The sequence below is a fragment of the Oncorhynchus tshawytscha genome, linkage group LG16 (genome assembly GCF_018296145.1).
Source record: "Oncorhynchus tshawytscha isolate Ot180627B linkage group LG16, Otsh_v2.0, whole genome shotgun sequence".
Lineage (NCBI taxonomy): Eukaryota > Metazoa > Chordata > Actinopteri > Salmoniformes > Salmonidae > Oncorhynchus > Oncorhynchus tshawytscha.
In genome coordinates, this window is record NC_056444.1 from 53,615,251 (window position 1) to 53,639,478 (window position 24,228).

At 47.1% G+C, this 24,228-nt stretch overlaps 1 protein-coding gene across 1 annotated transcript in view; it reads right to left on the reverse strand.

Moving 5' to 3' along the window:
- Positions 1 to 8,982, reverse strand: part of prdm16 (PR domain containing 16) — a 182,282-nt gene extending 173,300 nt beyond the window's left edge. The window contains 1 exon segment of the mRNA XM_042299359.1: positions 8,830 to 8,982. Within this exon segment, the coding sequence (XP_042155293.1) occupies positions 8,830 to 8,842 (13 nt within the window). The 5' untranslated portion in view covers positions 8,843 to 8,982.
- Positions 8,983 to 24,228: the final 15,246 nt, after the last annotated feature.

The following is a 24,228-nucleotide window of genomic DNA, read 5'->3' on the forward strand; positions in this document are numbered from 1 at the left end:
GGTTCAATCCCAGACTGTGTCGCGACCGTGAGACCCATGAGCCAGGTTAGGGGAGGGTTTGGTTGGCGGGGATGTCCTTGTCCCATGACACTCTAGAAACTCCATGTGGCAAGCCGGGCGCATCCGATGTGACTACAGTGTTTCCTCCGACACATTGGTGCGGCAGGCTTCAGGGTTAAGTGAGCAGTGTGTCAAGAAGCAGTGTGGCTTGGCAGGGTTATGTTTCGGGGAGACGCACGGCTCTCGACCTTCGCCTCTCCCGAGTCAGTACGGGAGTTGCAGCGATGGGACAAGACTGTAACTACCAATTTGGTAGAAAAAGGGGTACAAAAAAATGTCAATTAACAAAAAACTCAGGGAAACACTCACTGTAGTGTGCGTAGGTCGTAAGTCAATAGGGCTAGCTACTGCTAGTATCCAGACAGCCACAAAGAATTGTTAGATAGCTAGCTACCCACAAAGAATTTACATCGACCTTGCCTAACATTAGTTTTCGGTCTATTTTAAACAATCTGGTTAGCTAGATTATTACGATATAGCTATCTGATTATTATGAAGTAAAACATTTGCTATGAGTATATCTTGTTTCGACTCTATTGCCTTTCCCCTGGCTGGAAGAAGGTTTAGTGAATGGGGCCATAGTAAGTTAATAGGGCTAACTGGCTAGCTAGCTAGCCACAAAGAATTGCTATCCTTTTTAGATAAAACTATACTAAATATATTCATGTCACCAAATACTTGATTAAAACACTGTTTTGCAATGAAGGTCTACAGTATTGAGAAACACCCACTGTCTAGCTAGGAGGAAAGACACGAGAACAGAGGAAAATCAAGTTTGACAAAGTGAAAGAAAAGTGTGTGTGTCTGTGTCTGCGTGTGTGTCTGTGTCTGCGTGTGTGTATGCACATATGTATACATATACACATTCACACAAACATATATATTACATGTATCCTGTTCCATACACTACACAGGGTCAAGTCCAGAATCATATTGAACCAGATGAAAGTGGATCAAGCACCAGTAGAGGTGGCGCTGCTAGTAGATGATGTGTCACTGAATGACCCAGGAGAGATGATATCTGGGATCACTCCATTATAACCCCCCCCACCCAGCTTCCTCCAGCTGAGGAGCCATAGCTCCAATAACACACACACACACACACATACGCACTAACAGAAGTAGTAGAAGTGGTCTGTGGAGGAATCCATCTTGCTTGGCGGTGAGAAGGAAGACTGGGAAACAGATGGGAAGGAAGGCAGGAGAATGAGCAACAAGTGTAGAGGGGGAGGAGGGAGAGAGGAGGAGGAGGAGGGGGGAACAATACTACCGCTCCCTCTACCTCCTCCACAACCTCGAGTCGAGAAGCGGAGGAGCGGAGACACAGACACAATCAGCCGGCCAGCGCACAATACTGTATACAGCAGCGCCAAACAATGGGCCCGCCACAAAGAATTCTGGGAACGGGGGCACGGCTCGCTTCTCCGCCAGCCCGGAGGCCCGCCACGGACCCCCTCTCAGAGCCCTGTCCCAGCACTGAGACTGAGTGGTGCCACAGGGCTGTGTGTGTGTGTGTGTGTGTGTGTGTGTGTGTGTGTGTGTGTGTGTGTGTGTGTGTGTGTGTGTGTGTGTGTGTGTGTGCATGTGTTGTTTTATGCCCCCTCTTTCTCCTATGCCTAAATAACACCCAACTTGGCCCCGGTGAGTGTGTGTGTTTGACCTCAGTGCCAGCAGTGTGTGTGTGTGTGTGTGTGTGTGTGTGTGTGTGTGTGTGTGTGTGTGTGTGTGTGTGTGTGTGTGTGTGTGTGTGTGTGTGTGTGAGGGAGGTTACCTCTGTGGAGGCCCTCTCTCTCATGTGCACAAACACCACCTCTCTCTCTCTCTCTCTCTCTCTCTCTCTCAATAGATAGACCACTATGGCGAGACAACGACAGATAGAGCGAAAAGCAATTTGTAAAGGGGTCGCCGACGCTGGCGGTGGGGGTGAACGGCGTGCGTTTGGAGATAATTGGCTGGTAATTAGGAGGGGGTCGGCGGGTCGATTTGGGAACAAATGGCCGTCTTTAGCTCAGGTGGCCCTCCCCTGGTGTAATGGGAGAGCTCCGATACCCCCTCTCTCATCTGTCTCTGTTATCAGGCTGACGAGCTGAGTGGAGTGCAGCAGGTGACATCCCAAATAAGGCTGCTGCTCTCTGGGGCCTCTGGGGGGAGGGACAGGGGCCGCTGCACAGGCCCCACTATTAGTCATCGGCCAGACAAGGGTCCTCTCAGGGGCCCAACGAGAGAGTCAAAAGAGGAAGAGGGAAAGAGAGAGTGAGAGGGGGAGAGATAGTGATAGAAAGATATCGAGCGAGAGAGAAAGAGAGAGAAAGAGAGAAAGAAAGAAAGAAAGAAAGAAAGAAAGAGAGAGAGAGAGAGCGGGAAAGAGAGAGAAAGAGAGAGAGAGAGAGAAAGAGAGAGAGAGAAAGAAAGAAAGAGAGAAAGAGAGAGAGAGAGAGAGCTGTCCCTGGCCTTGCTGTCCCCACTGAAAACCATAGAAATAAGTAGAACGCAGAGTAATTTAATGTATCTCTATGTTGAAGACTGCCTGCCTGCCTACGAGTGCTATCCTCTGTCCCACTGATGCATGAGGAGCAGGCTGAAACTCCACTGTTACAGAGAGAATTGGGTTGCCCTGGGTGGGTTTTGTCAAGGGGTGGAGGGGGCAGAGAGAGAGAGAGAGAGAGGCGACAGAGAGAGACAGAGGGTGAGAGGCTGTGTTGAAATATAGCACACGTCCTGAAACGAGCACATTCCCCCCCCCACTGCACAGTCCCTCCCCAACACACACATAGCGCTGTGGCATCTCATTCCTCCAGACGTGGACAACACACGGTGCTCATATGTTCTACAAATCCAGGTCTTTCTCGCATAAAGATGTCCGACCTCAATGAGACTACCTTTCTTAATTATTCCTCTGTCCAAGGCCCCCCCCATTCATCCTGTATGTTTGTTGTTCTTCCTGACTCTTTTTGTTTGTCGAAGATTCACAGCAGTGTGGTGTTGTTTTCTGCCTCCCCCCAGCTTCCCCCCTCCACCATCTCCATTTAGCCAGAGACAAAACTTGGGCTAATTAGATCGGAAGCGAGAGAGGCTATCAATGGGGAATCAGTATTCGAATCAAACGGGCTGCTTTTCCAAACACAAAACAGCAGGAAGCCAAACAGTGTTGTGCTGATGAATGGAGAGACCCTGTCTGGTTGCCTGGTCTCATTGGCAGTCAGACGACCTCCCTGCCGCAGTCTGGCCTCTGTCTATGGGCTCACTAGCTAGCTACCACTCTCTACATATTAACGAAACCAAGCAACCCTGGTCCCATATTCACTAAGCATCTTAGAGTAGAAGTGCTGGTCTAGGATCAGTTTTGCCTTTTAGATTATAATGAAGGGACAGGAGGGGTGGGGGGGACTGATCTTAGATCAGGACTCCTACTCTGAGATATTTGTGGATACAGACCCTGGTCCCCCAGTAGAGAGACAAAACTGCTGGAATGTAATGAGGCTATAGACCAGCGTTTCCCAAACTCAATCCTGGGCCCCCCGGATGCACCTTTAGGTTTTTGCCCCAGCACCACACAGCTGATTCAGATCATCAAAGCTTGTTGATGAGGTAATTACTTGAATCAGCTGTGTGGTGCTGGGAGGAAAAGCCCAGAATGCACACCTCTTTGAGTCCCCAGGACCGCGTTCGTCAAAACGCTGCTATAGAGCCTCCAGTCAACCACCAGGAGGACATACGGGAACAGTGGGAATGGGTCCGCTTCACTGCTTTACAAGATGTACTGTGCGTCTACATACACTCACATGTCTCTGCGTCCATTCTGTGAAAACGATCAGATGTGAAAGCAAAGCGAACAGAATCAGAATCTGATGTCGTAGGCTCTGAAAGGCACAGCAACCGTCCAAACCCATTTCCCCACATGAATTAGTTGAGAAATAGTTTAGGAGAAAAGATCAAAGAAGCCTTGAGCGTTTTTTTCTTTTTAAAAATCCAAGGAGTAACCAAGCATCATGTCTGCTATCGCAGCGGGTTATGTGTGGTGTCACTTTCTATGACAGATGTCCATATCAAATGTTACAGCAGGGGAATGGGCTAACATTCCGTGTGAATTGTGTGTGTAGAAATGCTTGTGTGTAGGAACGCGGGTGCTTGAGTTCTGAGCCCAGCCCACAGCTTTGCATTTCCCCAAACAGGAAACAACAAAAAAACATGGAACCAAAAGGAGGACAACAATGGAGACGAGCGAAAGAGGAGGAAGGAGGAAGCTGTGACACACGGGAAGGACAGACTTTGCAGTCTCACAGTGACTCCTGTCTGTACACAGGGGACCGAAAGAGACGCGACACCCCCAGACCAAAGCGAGATAGCAACGAAGAGAAAGAGACAAGGAGAGAGAGACGGGGGGGGTCAAAGGGTATGTCTGCCTTTGATAGCGAGCTTCATATAATGGGTGGCACAATTAGACGGGCTTGACAATTTCCATTAGGCCTGATCAAATATTTATCATGCTTTGGGAGGGGATGTCACACCCTGCACCCAGCTCCCCCATTTGCATGACAAACTCCTAATGAAATAAGTGAAATCGAAAAGAGAATAGACAGAGAGAGAGCGAGAGAGAGAGAGAGAGAGAGAGAGAGAGAGACAGACAGACAGACAGACAGACAGACAGACATAGGAAGAGAGAGACACAGAGAGGGAGAGAGAGGGAGAGAGAGACACACAGAGAGAGAGAGAGAGAGAGAGAGAGAGAGAGAGAGAGAGAGAGAGAGAGAGAGAGAGAGAGAGAGAGGTGGTGTTGGAGAGAAGAGAGTCCTCTCGCCTGCATTTGATTTGCAAATGGTGGGCCTGGCCATGGTGTCATCAATTACAAGCCAGGTTTGGTGGCAGAGTGTCCGTGGCTCTGTGTCTGTGTGTGTGTGTGTGTGTGTGTGTGTGTGTGTGTGTGTGTGTGTGTGTGTGTGTGTGTGTGTGTGTGTGTGTGTGTGTGTGTGTGTGTGTGTGTGTGTGTGTGTGTGTGTGTAGAGGACGTGGCGCCGATGCCACCTCGCTGGCCCATTAATCACTGCGGCCGGTCCAAGAACGAGGCCCAAATTGGGCTCATCAGTCTCGATATTAAACAGGAATCAAGGTACAAGGGCAGGAAGGGAGGGAGGGAGAGAGAGCGGGGTAAAATCTGCAGTGATCTTTTCCTCCCCTCCACTCTGTTATTTTGTTCTTTCACACAGGTGTGGATGGTATGTGATAGAGGTGGTGCTGCCTCGGTACAAGTATGCCAAAGGCACCTTCACTTTCACAGTTGCAGATAAAATCCTGGTAACAATCCAATCAAATCGTATTGGTCACATCCACATGGTTAGCAGATGTTATTGTGAGTGTAGTGAAATGCTTGTGCTTCTAGTTCCGACAGTGCAGTAGTATCTAACAAGTAATCTAACAATTCCCCAACAACTACCTAATACACACAAATCTAAAGGGGTGAATGAGAATATGTACATTTTTCTATATGGATGAGCGGTGGCCGAGTGGCAAGATGCAATAGATAATATAAAATACAGTATATACAGTTGAAGTCGGAAGTTTACATACACCCTTAGCAAAATACATTTAAACTCAGTTTTTCACAATTCCTGACATTGAATCCCAGTAAAAAATATGTGTCTTGGGTGAGTTAGGATCACCACGATTTTAAGAATGTGAAATGTCCGAATAATAGTAGAGAGAATGATTTATTTCAGCTTTTATTTTTAGCTTTCATCACATTCCCAGTGGGTCAGAAGTTTACATGCACTCAATTAGTATTTGGTAGTATTGCCTTTAAATTGTTTAACTTGGGTCAAACGTTTCGGGTAGCCTTCCACAAGCTTCCCACAATAAGCTGGAAGAATTTTGGCCCATTCCTTCTGACAGAGCTGGTGTAACTGAGTCAGGTTTGTAGGCCTCCTTGCTTCCACACACTTTTTTAGTTCTGCCCACAAATTTGTCTATGGGATTGAGGTCAGGGCTTTGTGATGGCCACTCCAATACCTTGACTTTGTTGTCCTTAAGCCATTTTGCCACAATTTTAGAAGTTTGCTTGGGGTCATTGTCCATTTGGAAGACCCATTGGCGACCAAGCTTTAACTTCCTGACTGATGTCTTGAGATGTTGCTTCAATATATCCACATCATTTTCCTCCCTCATGAAGCCATCTATTTTGTGAAGTGCATCAGTCCCTCCTGCAGCAAAGCACCCCCACAACATGATGCTTCCACCCCTGTGCTTCACGGTTGGGATGGTTTTCTTCGGCTTGCAAGCCTCCCCCTTTTCCTCCAAACATAACGATGGTCATTATGGCCAAACAGTTCTATTTTTGTTTCATCAGACCAGAGGACATTTCTCTAAAAAGTATGATCTTTGTCCCCATGTGCAGCTGCAAACCGTAGTCTGGCTTTTTTTAATGGCAATTTTGGAGCAGTGGCTTCTTCCTTGCAGAGCGGCCTTTCAGGTTATGTCGATATAGGACTCGTTTTACTGTGGATATAGATACTTTTGTACCTGTTTCCTCCAGCATCTTCACAAGGTCCTTTGCTGTTGTTCTGGGATTGATTTGCACTTTTTGCACCGAAATATGTTCATCTCTAGGAGACAGAACGCGTCTCCTTCCTGAGCGGTATGACGGCTGCGTTGTCCCATGGTGTTTATACTTGCGTACTATTGTTTGTACAGATGAACGTGGTATCTTCAGGCTTTTGGAAATTGATCTCTAGGATGAGCCAGACATGTGGAGGTCTACAATTTTTGTTTCTGAGGTCTTGGCTAATTTCTTTTGATTTTCCCATGATGTCAAGCAAAGAGACACTGAGTTTGAAGGTAGGCCTTGAAATACATCCACAGGTACTCAAATGATGTCAATTAGCCTATCAGAAGCTTCTAAAGCCATGACATAATTTTCTGGAATTTTACAAGCTGTTTAAAGGCACAGTCAACTTAGTGTATGTAAACTTCTGACCCAATTCTGATCCACACACACACACAAGTGAAATAATCTGTCTGTAAACAATTGTTGGAAAAATTACTTGTGTCATGCACAAAGTAGATGTCCTAACCGTCTTGCTAAAACTATAGTTTGTTCACAAGAAATTTGTGGAGTGGTTGAAAAACGAGTTTTAATGACTCCAACCTAAGTGTATGTAAACTTCAGACTTCAACTGTACATGTGATATGAGTAAAGTGCCATTGTGTAAAGTGACTAGTGATCCATTTATTAAAGTGACCAGTGATTGGGTCTCAATGTAGGCAGCAGCCTCTCTGAGTTAGTGAATGCTGATACCCTTGTGAAGACAGTTGCTATATAAATGATTGCATCCACTGGCCTCGCCATACCAGGTGTGCGCCTCCAGAATTGATTGCAAACAGCAACAAAACGAGCGTAATCTGTTACTCTTATTAACAGGGGGCTCTGTTTGAGCTGGGCTCTGGTCAGGCTCCTCAGCAGCCAGGGATTGTGGGTAACCAGGAGTTTGACCCTGGGGGTGAGAGGTCAGCACCCCAAGCTGTCAGGCTGATGGACGGATGAGGAAAAGGAGAGGGAGAGAAAAGGGAGGATGAGGATGAGGGATGGCCCGTGTTAGAGGGCTGTGACAACCTGTCTTGGAGGAATATGGATGACCCGCCACAACAGAGTGACAGGAGGGGACTGGCCATCCCTAACTGGAAATAACGGGCCCTGTTCAGGAAGCTGCAAACGTTATGGAACGCTCAACTTATCGCGTAGAACAGATATGAGTGCTTGTCCTGTAGACTAGAGACTCAAATCAGCTCTGGTCATTGTGTTTCTATCTGCGACGTTTGGAGAAGGTGGGCGAGAGCGTGACAGCTGTGTATTGATCTGGTGGTGGAGCCGGGGTGAATGGACGACCACGAGACTATTCATTTTGAAAGATGTTGGGGTTCATGCAGGTTCCCGAGTGGTCTTTGAATTAACTTTTGAAGTATGTCGTGTTCTATGTGAACCTCGCAGTTGGATATTAAATATTATCCGTCTAAGAGAGAAGTTGTTCGTCCTTATATCCACGCCTTACAAGTTTAAAGGTGGAATATGCAGAAATAACTCTGACATTTCCTGGTTGCAAAAATTAGAATAGTTCACCTAATTTCAGTTTATGTGACAAAACAAGCAATGTAAAGTGTAGAGAATCAATATACCAATTAAACCGCGGTGAAACATATTTTCAATGACCAAAAATATTTCATTTTCAGCTGTTTGAAGCCGGTGTACAAAACCGAAAGTTAAAGACACAAAAACAAAACTTAGGAATGAGAAACATAGAATGGGCGCCCATAGAACATACTACATCTTCCTCTTCTTAGACTTGCTATCAATGAGAATGACAGATCTATAACTATGCAGATGTCTATGCACATTTGGTCGGGTCACTCAAAAAGTGGCATATTGCAGCTTTGAGAGGCGGAAGAGAAACATCCACTAAACGTCCACTAAACGTCTTGAAATACTGCCCTGGGGTGCAACTCTATGTTAGGAAGGTGTCCCTAATGTTTGGTGTACTCAGTGTGTATTTGTGCAATTTTGACTCCCATTTCTCCAAGTCATAAATGTCAACTTGAAAACGGTTCACAAGTAGAGCATTGCTTTGGTTGGTCGGTTCTCCCCTCCACACGTCAACAAAAGATGTGCGACGTGGCAAAGTGTTGTAGTCTTAAGATACTGTCCCGAGACAGTTCTCTGTCTCCATTGTCATGACCCCAACCTAAAAGCACAAACAAACAAAAGGTTGCAGCCACACAACTCACCTAGAGCAGACATGGTCACAAGCGTCCCGGGAAGAAGGTGTCTGACTAGGAGCTCCCGCTTTCCATAAACCCTGGCTACCAATGAAGCGTCTGTGTGTGTGTGTGTGTGTGTGTTTGTGTGTGCCGTGGTCTGTGCTTGTGTGTGTGAGAGCGAGTCGGAGTCTGTGTGTATCTGTGTGTGTGTGTGCCGTGGTCTGTGCTTGTGTGTGTGAGAGCGAGTCGGAGTCTGTGTGTATCTGTGTGTGTCCATGATACTTGGAGGCCTATCTGCCCGCGCTGCAATGCTGCTAACGTGAAAGAATGCAAGTGTCAATGTGACAGAGATAGTGGAAGTGCAAGGAGACGATGAGCTGAAATAAAGGGCACCACAGAGGTCAAACCCCCAGCCGAACACACACGCACGCACACACACACACACACACACATACACACACAGACACAGACATATGCACTTCCAAATATCTCCTCGTTGAGCGCTAATAACTTCACGTTTGATGATTGACAGTAGCCTAACTGAGATTGGCAGGGCACACAATGGGTGAAAATATTGTCAGTGTGTCTGACACAAACAGCTTTTGTATGGGACGGGGACAGAAATATGCAACAATATATGCAGATATGCCCCCAGCAAAACTGGGACCCAGGGGAAAAAACGCCTTGGACCAATTCAGAGGCTGGGAGAACATTCGAGGGACATTGAGCTGAGAAGTGTAGGACACCACTTTCGCTGTCATTCCGTCTCTTCTTTCTCTCTTCTTTACTCTCTCACTCCATCCCTCCCTCCACTCCCTGTGTCTCTCTCTGTCTTTCCTCTCCTCCGTCTCGCTCAGGTCTTTGCCGTGCCGTCTCTCCCTGGCACCCATGAAGCTGCAGCTTTGCTGGGGATTGCAGTGTGGTGCGGATGGGAGGGGACTGTGTCTATTCCTTTGATTGGATGATAGGATACTGGGAGGTTTAGGGTGGGGGAGACTAACTAAATCTGTTCCATATGACACTTACTCACATGGCCCTCCTGTCTGTGTTTGGGCACCCAGTTTGCCATTGGCGGTTGTGCAGTGGAGAGACGGGGGGTGGGGGGTGATTTCGGAGACACAAGCGGTTTGTGATGACTAGTGGCTCTGGCTTGTTATCTCTGGGTAACTCTTATACCTCCCCCTCCCTCTCCCCTTCTCTCTAACTCTCTCTGTTCTTCTCTCTCTGTTTCTCTCGCCAACACAAACCTATATAGAAATTAGATGCATTATTCTACATTCTGTCAAGATAATTGCCGGGGACGGGGGATAGAGACAGGTACAGGGATGTCACAGCACCCACCCTGGCTATTGGGAATTGTTACCTTCTGGGTGGCCACACTACTCATTCGCTCATTCTCTCCTTTGTTTTTTTCTCTCCCTCTCTCTCCCCTTCTCTCTCTCTCTCTCTCTCTCTCTCTCTCTCTCTACAGTGGTAGTGGTCGGGACTGGAGTCTTAATCCCTCTCTGCACTAATTCCCCAGCCTGATTGGGTTTACTGGCCTTGGATCAGTGGTGTACCTGGGTCCCACACACAGAGGCTCAGTGACCCCCCCCTCTCCACCCCCAATCCCAAACTCCAGGCACTGCCCAGCCCCACCCCCACCCCCACCAGCCCCACGTCCCTACTAGTCCCTGGCCGTGCCGGGCCAGCGAGAACAAAAGAATGCCTTGTGTTCAAGGGGCTTAGGGACATTTTTCTAATTTTTGAACAGCTAATATCTTGCAAAAGTTGTCTAATCTCTTTATGTTTAAGTTGAGATTTGTGTGAGCTACCCCCCGGGGACACTGGTGGTGCTTAATACTTGATGGCTATCTAGGCCAGTTTAATTCGGCTAGAGTACGTCAGATGAGGCTGTTCTGATGTGTAAGTGTTGTGGGGCGTCAGGCGGTGGGATAGGTTGCCTTAAACGGTGATGGAGGGGGGCAGGACCAGAACTTGTCATACAGAGTATCATGTAGACCAGCGAGTGTGTTACGGCAAACCTGCATGCCTTGTATCTGCTTCAGAACCACCAGAACCACACTGAACAGATGTATTGGCTGTAGTGGCAGGTGGGTCGATACAACGGCCAAAAGGAGACGTCAACAAACATCAACATTGCATTGAGTACAGAGTACAGAGTACAGAGTACAGAGTACAGAGTACATATCCGGTGTGTTGCACTAAGTGTGAAACGTATATCCCCTTGCATTGTCTCAGTCAGCAGCATGGTGCAGGACTGGGTTGACCGATTTGAGGCTGAACTTTCAGCCCAGGTGTCAGGTCCTCGCCTACACCTCACACTACCTCCCCACGGTAGCCCGAGAGTGGGCTGTAATAAAACCCTGCCCTAATCACATAATTGCATACACTAAAAACCTAAACAGGGGAGGAGGAGGTAGAGGAGGAGAAGAAAGAGGAGGAGGAGGAGGAAGAGGAAGAGCCCGTTACATCATCAAACAGGGTTTCGAAAGTCGTTTGGGTGAGTGGCAGCTCGCATGTCTCTTTACTTACTTTTATAAGGCGAGACGGACAATAGATACCGCAGCAGGACAATGCACTCCGGCATAGGGTGCAAGTACATACTAATTCCCTCACTGAGGGATGAAAGCAGTTTGGGTTACAGGAAGTGAACCTGAGACGAGACGAGTGGCGCAGTGTGTCGAGAGTACAGGGGCCTCGACATACAGGACACCTGCAGGACTAGGACTTGAGGGACAGGTCAATGAGACAGAGTTAAGAGTAGAGGTCAAGAGTCTATCAGTGTGTGTGTGTGTGTGTGTGTGTGTGTGTGTGTGTGTGTGTGTATGCGCGCGTGTGTGTGTGTGTGTGTGTGTGTGTGTGTGTGCGTGTGTGTGCATGTGTGTTCGTGCGTGTGTGTGTTAATGTCGGACAAAGTCATTGTTTTCAAAGGACTTTCTTTACATTTGGTTACCTAATTATTACGAGATGTGCCGAGGACTTGACTTGATCTGTCTTCAACACAGGGGGGTTATCTAGACAAAACGATGTCTCATATTCCACACAAAGGGAGACAAAGCTAGATATAGTGGCCTAGAACCATCTCCATGGCTCAAGCCACTCAATCAACTGAAAAAGAGTTGACTTGTTTGTGACTTGGAAAGGCGTCCGAAACGTCTTGAAAAATAACTGTTCGATTAAATATCTTATTCCACTGAGAATAAAACACATTTACACCATATTCCTTTGTTTTGGGTTGTCCAATAAACAGACCCCTCCTATGACAGAGAACAAAAACGAATTGTATCATCGTAATGGTGTTCCTGCTTGGCTGGAGCAAAAGACTGCACCCACGTCGACCCCCACATGTCAGGTGAGGCCTGTGATGTTCTGCAGCCCTCTCAGTAACAGCTGCCTCTTTAGCGGGCAGGGCAGCAGTGAGCCATTCATCATCATCAGCTCAACCAGGAAGGCCTGGCCGTGGCCCTGGGACAGTGTTGACCTTAACCTCTGACCTCTACCGCTGATCTCTGGAAAGATGCACAGACTCCAGTTCCTTCCTTCTACCTTCTGAGGGACTACCATGGTCTGTAGTGTGTGGGTGTGTGTTGCCAGTGTGAGGCAGGCATGTGTTGGCGCTTCACAAAGAGAGCTGATTGGAAACAGCAGGTGAGCACAACTAACAAGCACCAGTGAATATGCACATAGAACGAAGGCGCTGAGAGAGAAAAAAACGGCCTTTTCCCAAACCCTTCAAATGTTAAAAAAATGCATTCAGGTGAGTAGTTGTGGGTGGGGGTTAGCTCATAAATATTAATTTGGGGGGTGGGTAAACTTAGATGTACCTGATCCCAACACTTTCTCACTAAAGCATACTTACCAGAAGTCCACTGGCACGCTCTGATAATACAGTCATGTGCATCGTGAGCGAGAACGTCTCTGGACAGTCAGCTTACAGGGGTAAGACGCCGAGTTCCTGACACCTATTGCTCCATGGAGAGGAAACTAAATATTTGAAATGCGGTCCTCACATTTATTGGGGTATTGTGTTGGGAATTCGAGTGCAATCATCACCTTGACAATGGTGATTCAATCCAACCCGCATGGCAGAACTTACACAGTAGCACTTTTTCCAATGGTCAAATGAACTCACAGATTGGTCTTGGGTACTGTATAAAAACGATAAGTACAACGAGAGCAACCCCTCTCACAGGTATGCCTTCTCTTGTCACATTTAGAAGTGTGTGGGCACGGGATGAATACTGTGAATAAAGGATTTGAAAAACAACAAGCAATATACCTGCCTCATGTGGGATTAGAACTCACAACCATCGAACTATGGAGCCAACTATCTTAATGGACTTTACCACCAATCTGTCTCAGTGGCTGAGGGAAAAATACAATCAATTGGCATGACCACCATCGTCGTCTTCTTGTTACGACGGCTGTAGCTACAAATAGAAACATATAATCCTCATAGTCGACATGTCCCCCCCCCCCCTTCCTAAAAGCACATAGATGTGCATGAAACAGTTACCAGAAATGTTGAATTTGGTCATATGTGGCGATGTGCCTTACTGCCTTTTGAATGTTGTGTTGTCTAGTCAAAGAAGCAATATGCAAAATATATTGTTGGCACACTCCACTTACCAAGACCATTGCCAAGTAAAGCGAGCTGTCACCTGTTTTAATAGTAAGACTTGTGGTGGTACCACCCAGCAGATCTAGAAGGGGGGGTGTTTCATACCGAACCCCTCCCTTGAGATGACATAGAGGAACCTTTTCAAGGTGCCGACATCATGACCGCTAGGGGCAAAAAAAGCGAGATTTACTACTAAAAGCCCAAAATATATCACTTTTGCTATTTAACTGTCAAAATAAAAACTATAACTATGCCTAAAACCATTTTTTTTTAAAGAGCAATTGATCTTGTATACGAACATCACCAACCTGAGGTAAAAAGGACATGTAATTTCCCACCATTTGAAATGGTCAAAACGTCAGCCTGTGTAATGTCGTAACACACACAGTACTACCACATCAACTAGTGTAATAAACATCGCATGAGATATAGCAAAAACATTCAATATCTTCATTTAGGATGATAGTAAATGAAGCAAATATTTTCAATCATCACAAATATTTCTCACCAGTTTAACCATTCAGAGGTTGAAAGGAAAATGTTCTTGTGCACAATTGAACTGGGCACTTTAGAACGACCTCCGATAGCGACTGCACAGCCCATTCATTCAACTTTTTTCCCCAAGCGTTGCGTAAACCCACACGGATAACTATTGTGCTGATCAATGTGTCTTTAACGTAGGTCAAGGCTCGGGAAAACAGCCGGCCACAGTTCATGCTATAACCGATCCTTAGGTGTTCGGAGAAATATCTACTGTGTCTCCTGTAATAATACCAGTCTAGTTTTGAAAACTTGGGAAATTGGCAGACCAAGCCCGTACACATTCTCTTCCCTATGCCTCATGCTTTTGGACCGGGCGTGATGTACTGTACTGTGCATACTGCCTTGGAGACTCTAAAAGAAAAAAGCTTTTTTGGGTTATTTTTGGGCTCAGATATTTCGTTTGGCCAACTGCATAGGGCCGTGGCGGGTGAGTGGGCGGGCGAAAGAGAGTGGAAGAGAGGGAGACAGTTGGAGAGTCTTGGCGTTGATCCTTGCCTCTCCCCACAGAGCAGTCAAGGAGTGCGGAGAAAATGAGCATGTTGTTTGCCTTGCTAATTACAATTGTCATTACTCGTACCTTAATAAACGATCTATGTGATGAGAGAGAAAATAGGTTGCCCTTGGAAATTGGTGGATCGTCGCATACACGTGCACAGTCGTACTTGGGGTGTTGGGAGTGCTGGTGTGGTAAATTATCACTGTTTTGTGTGTGTGTGTGTGTACTGGTCTGACGAGCTGCTCTGATTACAGTTCAGCCCGTTGGTTAACGAAGGAAGCTGTTAATTGGTGTGAAGGGCAACACTGGTCAACTCAGTGAATTTTGTTCTCTCATATCATTCACTTCAGTAGAAGGGGGACCACTAACATCAATGGCAATACTCCACATGAAGAGAGCTATAGTGTGAAGGGCCAAGGTTCTCATCTCACACTTTCAGGGGCCCCCAAGTCTATATTGCCTGGTTAGTATCTGGGGAGACAGCCTGGAATTAGTTTCTATGTGTCATTATTCCACTCACTCAGCCCACCACATCAATAACAACACACTTGATAATACGCTACGCAAAACATTCACCACAGATATCACACCTCATACAGAAGAGCTAAGAATTTTTAAAAAATAAAAAAAATGTTAAATCAGGGATGTCCTCCATTTTGTCTTTGCGTTAGTCAGTCAGTCAGTAAACAAACACTCCCTTCCTGTGCTTTTCTTCCCCGTTCAGAGTAGCCTAAGACAGATAAGAGCCAAGAGGCCTGTAGTGCAAACACCACCACTGGCCAGACCAGACCAGACCAGGGTAATAGTCTAGACCAGCATCAAGTAAACAAACAGAGCCATGGTCTGTGCCAGAACCAGGGGGTCAGTCTATTGAGAACCAGGGGGTCAGTCTATTGACTAACTGACCCAGCCCTCTATATCGAAGCTTGTCTGTATTTTACTGACCTCCATTGGCCTTCACTAATTGCATTTAAGTGCTAAGTTATCGGCAGATCCATTGTCGCTGCTTTTTCCTTCTCCAAATTACTAATTAAGCCAAACGGCCTGAGCATCAATTACCGCTGCTCTCATTGCGGGCGGCGCACTCGAGTGCAGTTTAAGCGACTGCGTAAATATTTCGGCTGTCAATGGCACAGGAAAAGTCGTTTTCTTTCCAAAGCGGTTCTCTTAAAGCAAACACAAAGAAGCCAAGACCCTAACACTGGGCGTCCACACACATACCCTCACTAGAAATAATCTTAACTAGTTCATGTGTCAATATTCATGTCATAAGGCCCTAAGATGCCACTTAAATTTTGTATTTTGACAAATTACTGGCCAACATTTTAGTCACCCACATTATAAACACATAACTGTCCCCGGAATAGGAGGTGGCTTTGTTCACTTCACAAGGACGTCACAAGTTAACTCACAAGGCTCTCTAAGAAAACTCAGACAGAGGAAGATCTGAGCACCTTGCGTGTGACAAATGTTGCTTTTAGCGTATTCCATTATTTTTGAACGGGTGCAACTCAAGGTGAAGCGCTGGGCCTGCTTTGCTTTGCATGACTCATATATGTAGCCTCCTGTCCACACGCTAAATACCCTGTATTGTGCCTTGGGTTTTCTTTCAGCCGACAGCCCTGCTAAAGATGTTGACATTTTGAAGCCCAGCGTCATAATACTTTGTTTTCACACACTCTCGACTCGTGTTTATCCTCGCTGAGCCCTGAGCTAACAAAAGACAAGGAAGCTCTTCTACCCAATGGCCATTGGCCCTGTAAGCCCGGAGGGAGGGAGGGAGGGAGGGAGGGAGGGAGGGAGGGAGGGAGGGAGGGAGGGAGGGAGGGGGAGGGAGGGAGGGAGGGAGGGAGGGAGGGAGGGAGGGAGGGAGGGAGGGAGGGAGGGGGAGGGGAAGGGCGCCTACTTTTTCAGGTGCCAAAGTTTTGACATTGCGAGGAGCTCGAGTTACACTTAGGTCTGAGGTCATGCACTGCTTTTCATGAAGCCTCGTCTGTGATAAACACCTGCCGAGCGACAGAGAAATGTCGCCGCCCGCCTCTGTGGTGGCGTTCGTTACTCACTCAGTCACAACAGATTTACGCCGTGTCATTGTGATGTAAATTGACCGGGATGGGCTATGGTTTTCAACAGCACGTGGTTTGGCATCGCGGACAGCGTCCTTATCAAATGTTGGCCTCTAATTTAGGATAGGAGCCTCGGGGGGGAGAAAACGTCAGATACCCTTTCAGGTTGCAACATTTACACTTTTCCCAGGATGTGCCTTGATTCAGGAGCACATATCTCCACCTCCACGCCTCAGCCCTTCTCCATTCTTGTGCGCTAAGCAAACACTAGTACATGTTCCTATACTTCTGCCATTTTAGCTCCAGTCCAACCCACCCAGACAAAATTGGCATTAAAGCATTAGGAGCTAATGTTTTTGGAAGTGTACGGTATCTTGGTGGGATGGGGGGGGGGCTGTCTAATGTTGGAAGGCCCTCACATGGCAACCATTACATCCATAGCCCCTCTAATCGCTGCCGACCTGCCTACCCGCCTGGAGCCATCCCACCTCTGACTGACTCTTTCTCTGTGTGTGTGTGTGTGTGTGTGTGTGTGTGTGTTTGTGTGTGTGTGTCATAGGTTCAGCAGGGCAGCCTGTTCACACTTTCACAAGCAACACACACACACACACACGTTTGTTTTACTCTCCTTGTGGGGACCAAACTATTGATTCCCATTCAAAATCCTATTTTCCCTAACCCCTAACCTAACCTTAACTCTAACCCTTACCCTAACCCTAATTCTAACCCTAACCCTAATCCTAAACCTAACCCCTAAGCCTAAAATAGCCGGCAGATTTAAGGTCCCCACAAGGATAGTAAAACCAAAAACACACACGCTCACACACACACACACAGGAGGGACAATGTTGAAATAATTTCCTTTTTTAATTTCCTTTAAAAAAAGGTTCCTAAGTTTCCAACTATTTGCAGACCATTGCTTTCCCTCTTCAGAATACAGTCTGCTTGTGGAAGACGAAGAGCTAGGTTTGGCCCGTCATCTCTGTATGTCTGTTTGTTTTTTTGTTTGCTTGTTGTGTCAATCTCAAGTGTGGTGGCTGTCAGCGGCCATATATTTGCTGGTTTGGCAGCAACAGGGCCAGAGAGGCGGAGAGGAGCTGGGCCTCGAGAGCCATAACTCTTTGGAAGCCGCTGGGTGACACTAATGAGAGATCTCAGTCCGTGGAGTCAGTGGAGGGTTCCTGCTGCCTGTTATGTGGATAGAGCTGGGGAAGATCGGACCACTGTAGCCACACTGAGAGGAGGGAAGGAACGGAGGTGTGGGCATCAGATGGCCGTGTGTCTGTGTATGTGTGAGTTTATGAATGTTTTTGAAGATATATGTGTTTGCTTGCTTGTGTTGTGTGTGTGTGTGTGTGTGTGTGTGTGTGTGTGTGTGTGTGTGTGTGTGTGTGTGTGTGTGTGTGTGTGTGTGTGTGTGTGTGTGTGTGTGTGTGTGTGTGTGTGTGTGTGTGTGTGACGTGGTGGGTGGAGTGGTGTATCACAACTCAATGTGAAGTTTTACATGGCCACATGTTGAGCACACCCCATTTCTTCACCACCTCTTCTCTCCAGTCCCATCTTTCCCACACTCCACTCAAGCCCCTTAGGTATGTGTGTGTGTGTGTGTGTGTGTGTGTGTGTGTGTGTGTGTGTGTGTGTGTGTGTGTGTGTGTTCCTGTGTGTTCCTGTGTGTGTGTGTGTGTGTGTGTGTGTTCCTGTGTGTTCCTGTGTGTGTGTGTGTGTGTGTGTGTGTGTGTGTGTGTGTGTGTGTATGCTCGCACTCAAGATCTGGGGGATAATTTACTTGGAGAGACCACACAGGAGACAGCTCAATGCTGAGTAAACACCACATCAAAACACACACACCACCGTACAGTGTGCTCCCCCTCCCTCTGTGTAATTGGGAAAAGCTGCCCTCCATTAAAACTTGCTGACATCACTTAGACGGCTAAGTACGTCGCTGAGTTAACGAGGCCGCCATAGCAGGACGTTCGGCTTTGATTCCATCACACAACAGTCGCAGAGTTCTAACGTAGCTAGCTGGCAGGGACGAGCCGTCATGCTGCAGTCACGTAAATTGAGCGTTTCAAACAAAAACAGACAAACAAAACACAAGTTGTGCATGGGAGGTAAATGTGTGCGGACGTACGAGTGCAGAGCGGTATTGAAGTGCGCCCCACCCACATATGATTCGGCACACATGCCCTGTGTCTGCTGCGTGGGATCGCCTATCCAAACACACAAAATGGCGTACCGGCTCCTTGCATATCACGCACAACCTTTGAAGGAATGTATGCATGCAAGTGTGTGTGTGTGTGCGTTTGCAGGTGTGTGTGTGTGTGTGTGTGCGTTACGCCACCCCCCTCACCGACCCCCTAAACACCCTTCACCCCCCCCACTGACTTCCCCAATGAACAGAGGTGGGTTCCTGCATTCAGCTTGAAGTCTAATTAAACCTAGTTACGTGGAGCTCTCCAAGTTCCATTACAGCGTGAAGACTGCCAGCCTCCATCCCTCTCTCCCTCCCTCTCTCATCCCTCTCTCTCTCATTCTATATTAACACCTGCTTCTTTTCCAATTAGTCCCACAAATAGAGACAAATGAACCAGGGGGTTCGCTGATTAATTCACTTCTGTCAAGGACTCCATCGCCTCCACACACACACACACACACACACACAAAGGGTTCATACACACATGCACAGAGCCCATACCCACACACACACACACACACACACACACACACACACACACACACACACACACACACACACACACACACACACACACACACACACACACACACACACACACACACACACACAAAGGGTGCATACACACATGCACAGAGCCCATACCCACACACACACAGGACTCACTCACTGGACTAGAACATAGGCAAGTGTTCTGCTAGTGTCAGCTAGGGAATAGCCAGGGTAGACTTGTCTTTGTGTTGACTTCCTATGAACAATACACATACAAATATGACACATTCATACTGAAACCATTGTACCCTCAGAGCATCGTATTAGAATCTGTACATCATCCACACAGGCCCAATTGAGCAGTATAAATGTTGCCATCCAAAACTGTAGATTGAACTACTCTATGTTCACTCTGGCAGCCTATTTTATTTAGCCTTTATTTAACTAGGCAAGTCAGTTAAGAACACATTCTTATATACAATGACGGCCTACACCGGCCAAAACAGGACGACACTGGGCAAATTGTGCGCCGCCCTATGGGACTCCCAAGCACGGCCGGATGTGATACAGGCTGGAATCGAACCAGGAACTGTAGTGCCTTAGACCGCTGCGCCATTCGGGAGCGTAAGAAGAAATGCATGAAGGGTATTGATTCAACAACTAAAAAATAGGGATGGAGAGCGAGAGGGAGACAGAGAGGGGTGTCCTTGGGAAGAGATAGAGCCCCCCCACCTTTTCCTGTTTTGTGTAATCTTCTATCCATCTCTCCTCTTCTCCCTTTTTCCATGGGACAAGGAGGACAAATTCCTCTCTCTTCTCCTTGAAGCCGGAGAGTCAGTTTGTTTGCTGATCCTATCATTAGTCTTCTGCTGTCCTCCCTGTTTGTTCAGCTAAACCTCCCTCTGGTTTCTCTCTCTCTGTTGCTCTCTCTACCTCTCTCTCTCTCTCTGTTGCTCTCTCTCTCTCTCTCTCTCTCTCTCTCTCTCTACCTAACTCTCTCTTTCTCTACCTCTCTCTCTCTCTACCAACCTCTCTCTTTTTCTACCTCTCTCTCTCTCTCTACCAACCTCTCTCTTTTCTACCTCTCTCTCTTTCCCTACCTCTCTCTATCTACCTACCTCTCCCTTTCTCTACCTCTCTCTCCCTGTCTCTACCTTTCACCTTTACTGTTCTGTGGCCGGGCCTATATAGGAAGACAGCACAACCTTAACCCTGACACCCACAGCCCCCCCCAAAAAATAAAGTATACACACCGGCATGCACAGACACACACACTGACACAAGCGCACATATACTGTACACACAGGTGCCCACGAACATGTACACACACCTACAGTACCAGTAAAAAGTTTGGACACACCTACTCATTCAAGGGTTTATCTTTATTTGTACTATTTTCTACATTGTATAATAATAGTGAAGACATCAAAACTATGAAATGACACATATAGAATCATGCAGTAACCAAAAAAGTGTTAAACAAATCAACATATATTTTAGATTCCTCAAAGTAGCCACCCTTTGCCTTGATGACAGCTTTGCACACTCTTGGCATTCTCTCAACCAGCTTCATGGGGTAGTAATCTGGAGTGCATTTCAATTAACAGGTGTTCCTTGTTAAAGGTTCATTTGAACTGTACTGTACATATACACACACACTCTCTACCAGGGCCATTTTATAGCAAGCGATGACTTCTTAAATAAATGCCTTTAATAAGTTGAGAGGGAAGCATACGAGGGTAGCAAAATAACTGGTAACTATAGTACACTTGCTGCCAAAGACGTCATATCTCAACAATTCCAAAAGTGTCTGGTAGTAATGCATCACTGTTGATAGTGTTTTTGTGTTTCGTTAAGCCCACAAGATCAACACACTCTGGATGACTGTACTGTAGCTAACCATCCAATACTGAAATGACGGTAAATGGTTTTCTGGGTTCTGTTTTTTGAAAACGTGCTTTTTGTAAAGAGTGAGAGTGTTTACTTAATGGGTGAATTCGATGCCCTGTCACAGCAGGTGCCATCACTCTCTCTCTCTCTCTCTCTCTCTCTCTCTCTCTCTCTCTCTCTCTCTCTCTCTCTCTCTCTCTCTCTCTCTCTCTCAGCGTGTCCCATTTAATAAACTGCCGTGGAACAGAGGTCCGGGGATGTCAAGTGTAGACATGAAAGCCGAGGGCATAGTGTGGAGCTTAGGCCACTACAGTCTCCAACATTCACTAGCTTCTCTTCCTCTCCTCTCCTCCCTTCCTCTCCTCTCCTCTCTCCTCCCACCAGCCGAGGCAATCAGTCAGTCGCCTGAGTGGAAATGATTCTCCTGTTGGCCCCATTGTCAGGTTTATGAAAGAGCTTGTCTTCAATTAGCCCTGATAAGAGATGAAGAGAGGGAAGCCGGTGCCCGGAAAGGAGGAGGAGTAGAGGGCAAGCAACAGGATCACCTGGGCAGAGCTCTAATCGCTTTGATGCTATTGGCCGATCTCAAAAGATCTCCAAAGTTAGCCATCGTCTCTCCACCCCCCTCCTGTCTCTCACTCTCCCTCTGTCTCTCCCTCTGTCTCTCCCTCTGTCTCTCTCTCTCTGTCTCTCTCTCTGTCTCTCTCTCTCTCTGTCTCTCTCTGTCTCTCTCTCTCTCTCTCACTCTGTCTCTCTGTCTCTCTCTCTCTCTCTGTCTCTCTCTCTCTGTCTCTCTCTCTCGCTCTCTCTCTCTGTCTCTCTCTCTCTGTGTCTCTCTCTCTCTCTCTCTCTCTCTCTCTCTCTGTCTCTCTCTCTGTCTATCTCTGTCTCTCTCTCTCTCTCTCTGTCTCTCTCTCTCTGTCTCTCGCTCTCTCTCTCTGTCTCTCTCTCTCTGTCTCTCTCTCTCTCTCTGTCTCTCTCTCTGTCTCTTTCTCTCTGTCTCTCTCTGTCTCTCTCTCTCTCTCTCTCTCTCTCTCTCTCTGTCTCTCTGTCTCTCTCTCTCTCTCTGTCTCTCTCTCTGTCTCTCTCTCTCTCTCTCTCTCTCTCTCTCTGTCTATCTCTGTCTCTCTCTCTCTCTCTCTGTCTCAATGAAGCTGGTGGGATGTCCCACTTATGAGCATGTCACCCCCCTTAGAGGGGGGGAAGAACAGGGGAATGGGTGGGGTTCCCAATTTGAGGAACTGCATGTATGATGCTAAGGCAGAAAGGAGGGAGGAGGGGAGGGGGAGAACAGACAGAATAGCCCGGGTTCTTTTTTGATGAAGTCTTTTCCATTAACTTCCCACCTCGATAAGATCTTAATCACAACCGCTCAAATGATCCGCCCTGACATTTATCAACTCCCGTTGGTCGTTACGGCTCCCGGGGAGCGCGGGAGGGGGACGACTAGAGCCCTGGCTCCATTGGATGGCCACGCCCCTCTATCTCTTGTTCCCTTCTTCCTCTCCTCCTTCGAGGGCCCACCACTGAATGGAAGTTCATTTGGAGCTGGTTGATTTATCTTGCAGGGGACAAATAGCGAGGTATTGTGGACATGCTAAGTCGGCCACCTTTATTTTGTTTTCTCAAAGAAGAAGGGGACTTGGGTCGGGATGGAGGGTGGGGTGGTGGGGGTTGTGGCGGGGGTGAATGAGTAAGTTATTGCCGGGGTTGTCCACTGATTGCGTTCGGGGCGGGGGGAGGAGGGAGAGTGAATGGGCGGCCGGCGGGTTGCCCCGACGTGGCGCTGGGGTCCTTTTGACAGAGGTGGGGGGTAGATTAAGGTGGGGGGTGGGGGGGGTGGCATATGGCCCTGACAATGGCCTGAATACCTGATGGGATCAGGACCCTCTGTGACTAGTCCTATTACCCAAATTCTTTCACCTTTCTTATCGAAGAAGGAGTGGAAAAAACAAGGGAACAAAAAAAACACGCAACCGGTTAACTCTTCCAGTGCCACCGCCGACTGTGACCACCTGTCGCAGCTCCTGGCCGTTGCAGGTGTCATCAATATGTTAACAAATGTGTCTGGTCATTTAGATTTCATTTTCATATTGTATATTGACTTCAGTGATTTCTGCATCGAATGACTCCTTGCATTTTTTAAATGGAAAATAAGCAGTAAATATCTGCTGCTGATGGGAAACTCACTTAGTAATGTCCACTAGCGCTGTCTGTCTGTCTGTCTGTCTCCTGTATCTCCTAAAGGTGTTATCAACAGGTGTCAAACTGGGGAAGGTCAGAGGGTGTCACAGCTGCAGTCTGTCTGTCTGTCACACACACACACACACAAACTTTCCCTCGCACACATAAACCCACTCACTTGTACACACACACACACACAGACACACACACACACACACACACACACACACAAACCCAGTAATGCATGCACCCACACAAAACAAACACAAACTTCAACAAGTCTACACTGCTTTGAGGGAGCTATGAGTACAACAACCCAAACCAATACACAAACCAACACATTATTTGAAGTGCATCTTAAGAAGGCTTCATAAAGCTTTCATATAGGCTTCATAAGCACTACATAAATGGGTCACAAATCAACTATGACCCTATTTCATGCTCTATAAATGATTAATAAATGTGAAAAAAGAAATGTATTGTTTTGTAACACAGTTATGCCAAATTATGAATCTTTATAGGGCATGACATACACCTATAAATTATTTCTGAAGCACATATGTAGTGCTTATGAAGCCTATATGATGGCTTTATGAAGCCTTCATAACATGCACTTCAAAGAAAGCGGTACCGAAAATCGAATCAAATCGAGGAGGATGGGCCTCACTATCCATAAACTGCACATAGCACGTTGTGAATATATAGTATGTCACATAGCTGCATCTCGCCACTGCAGTAATGTGTGGTGCTAACAACGGGAATTAGCCATTAGCTTAGTGTGCTCCTGGCTAAAGCAGGTAGAGAACACGCTAAGCCCGGGTGGGCAGGTGGAATGCAACACTTGGCGTTGAGTGGGTGGGAGGGAAGGAGGGAGGGAGGTGGAGGGGTGTTAAGGATGGGGGGGGCGCTGTTAGAGCTGGAATCTGTGGGCTCACGG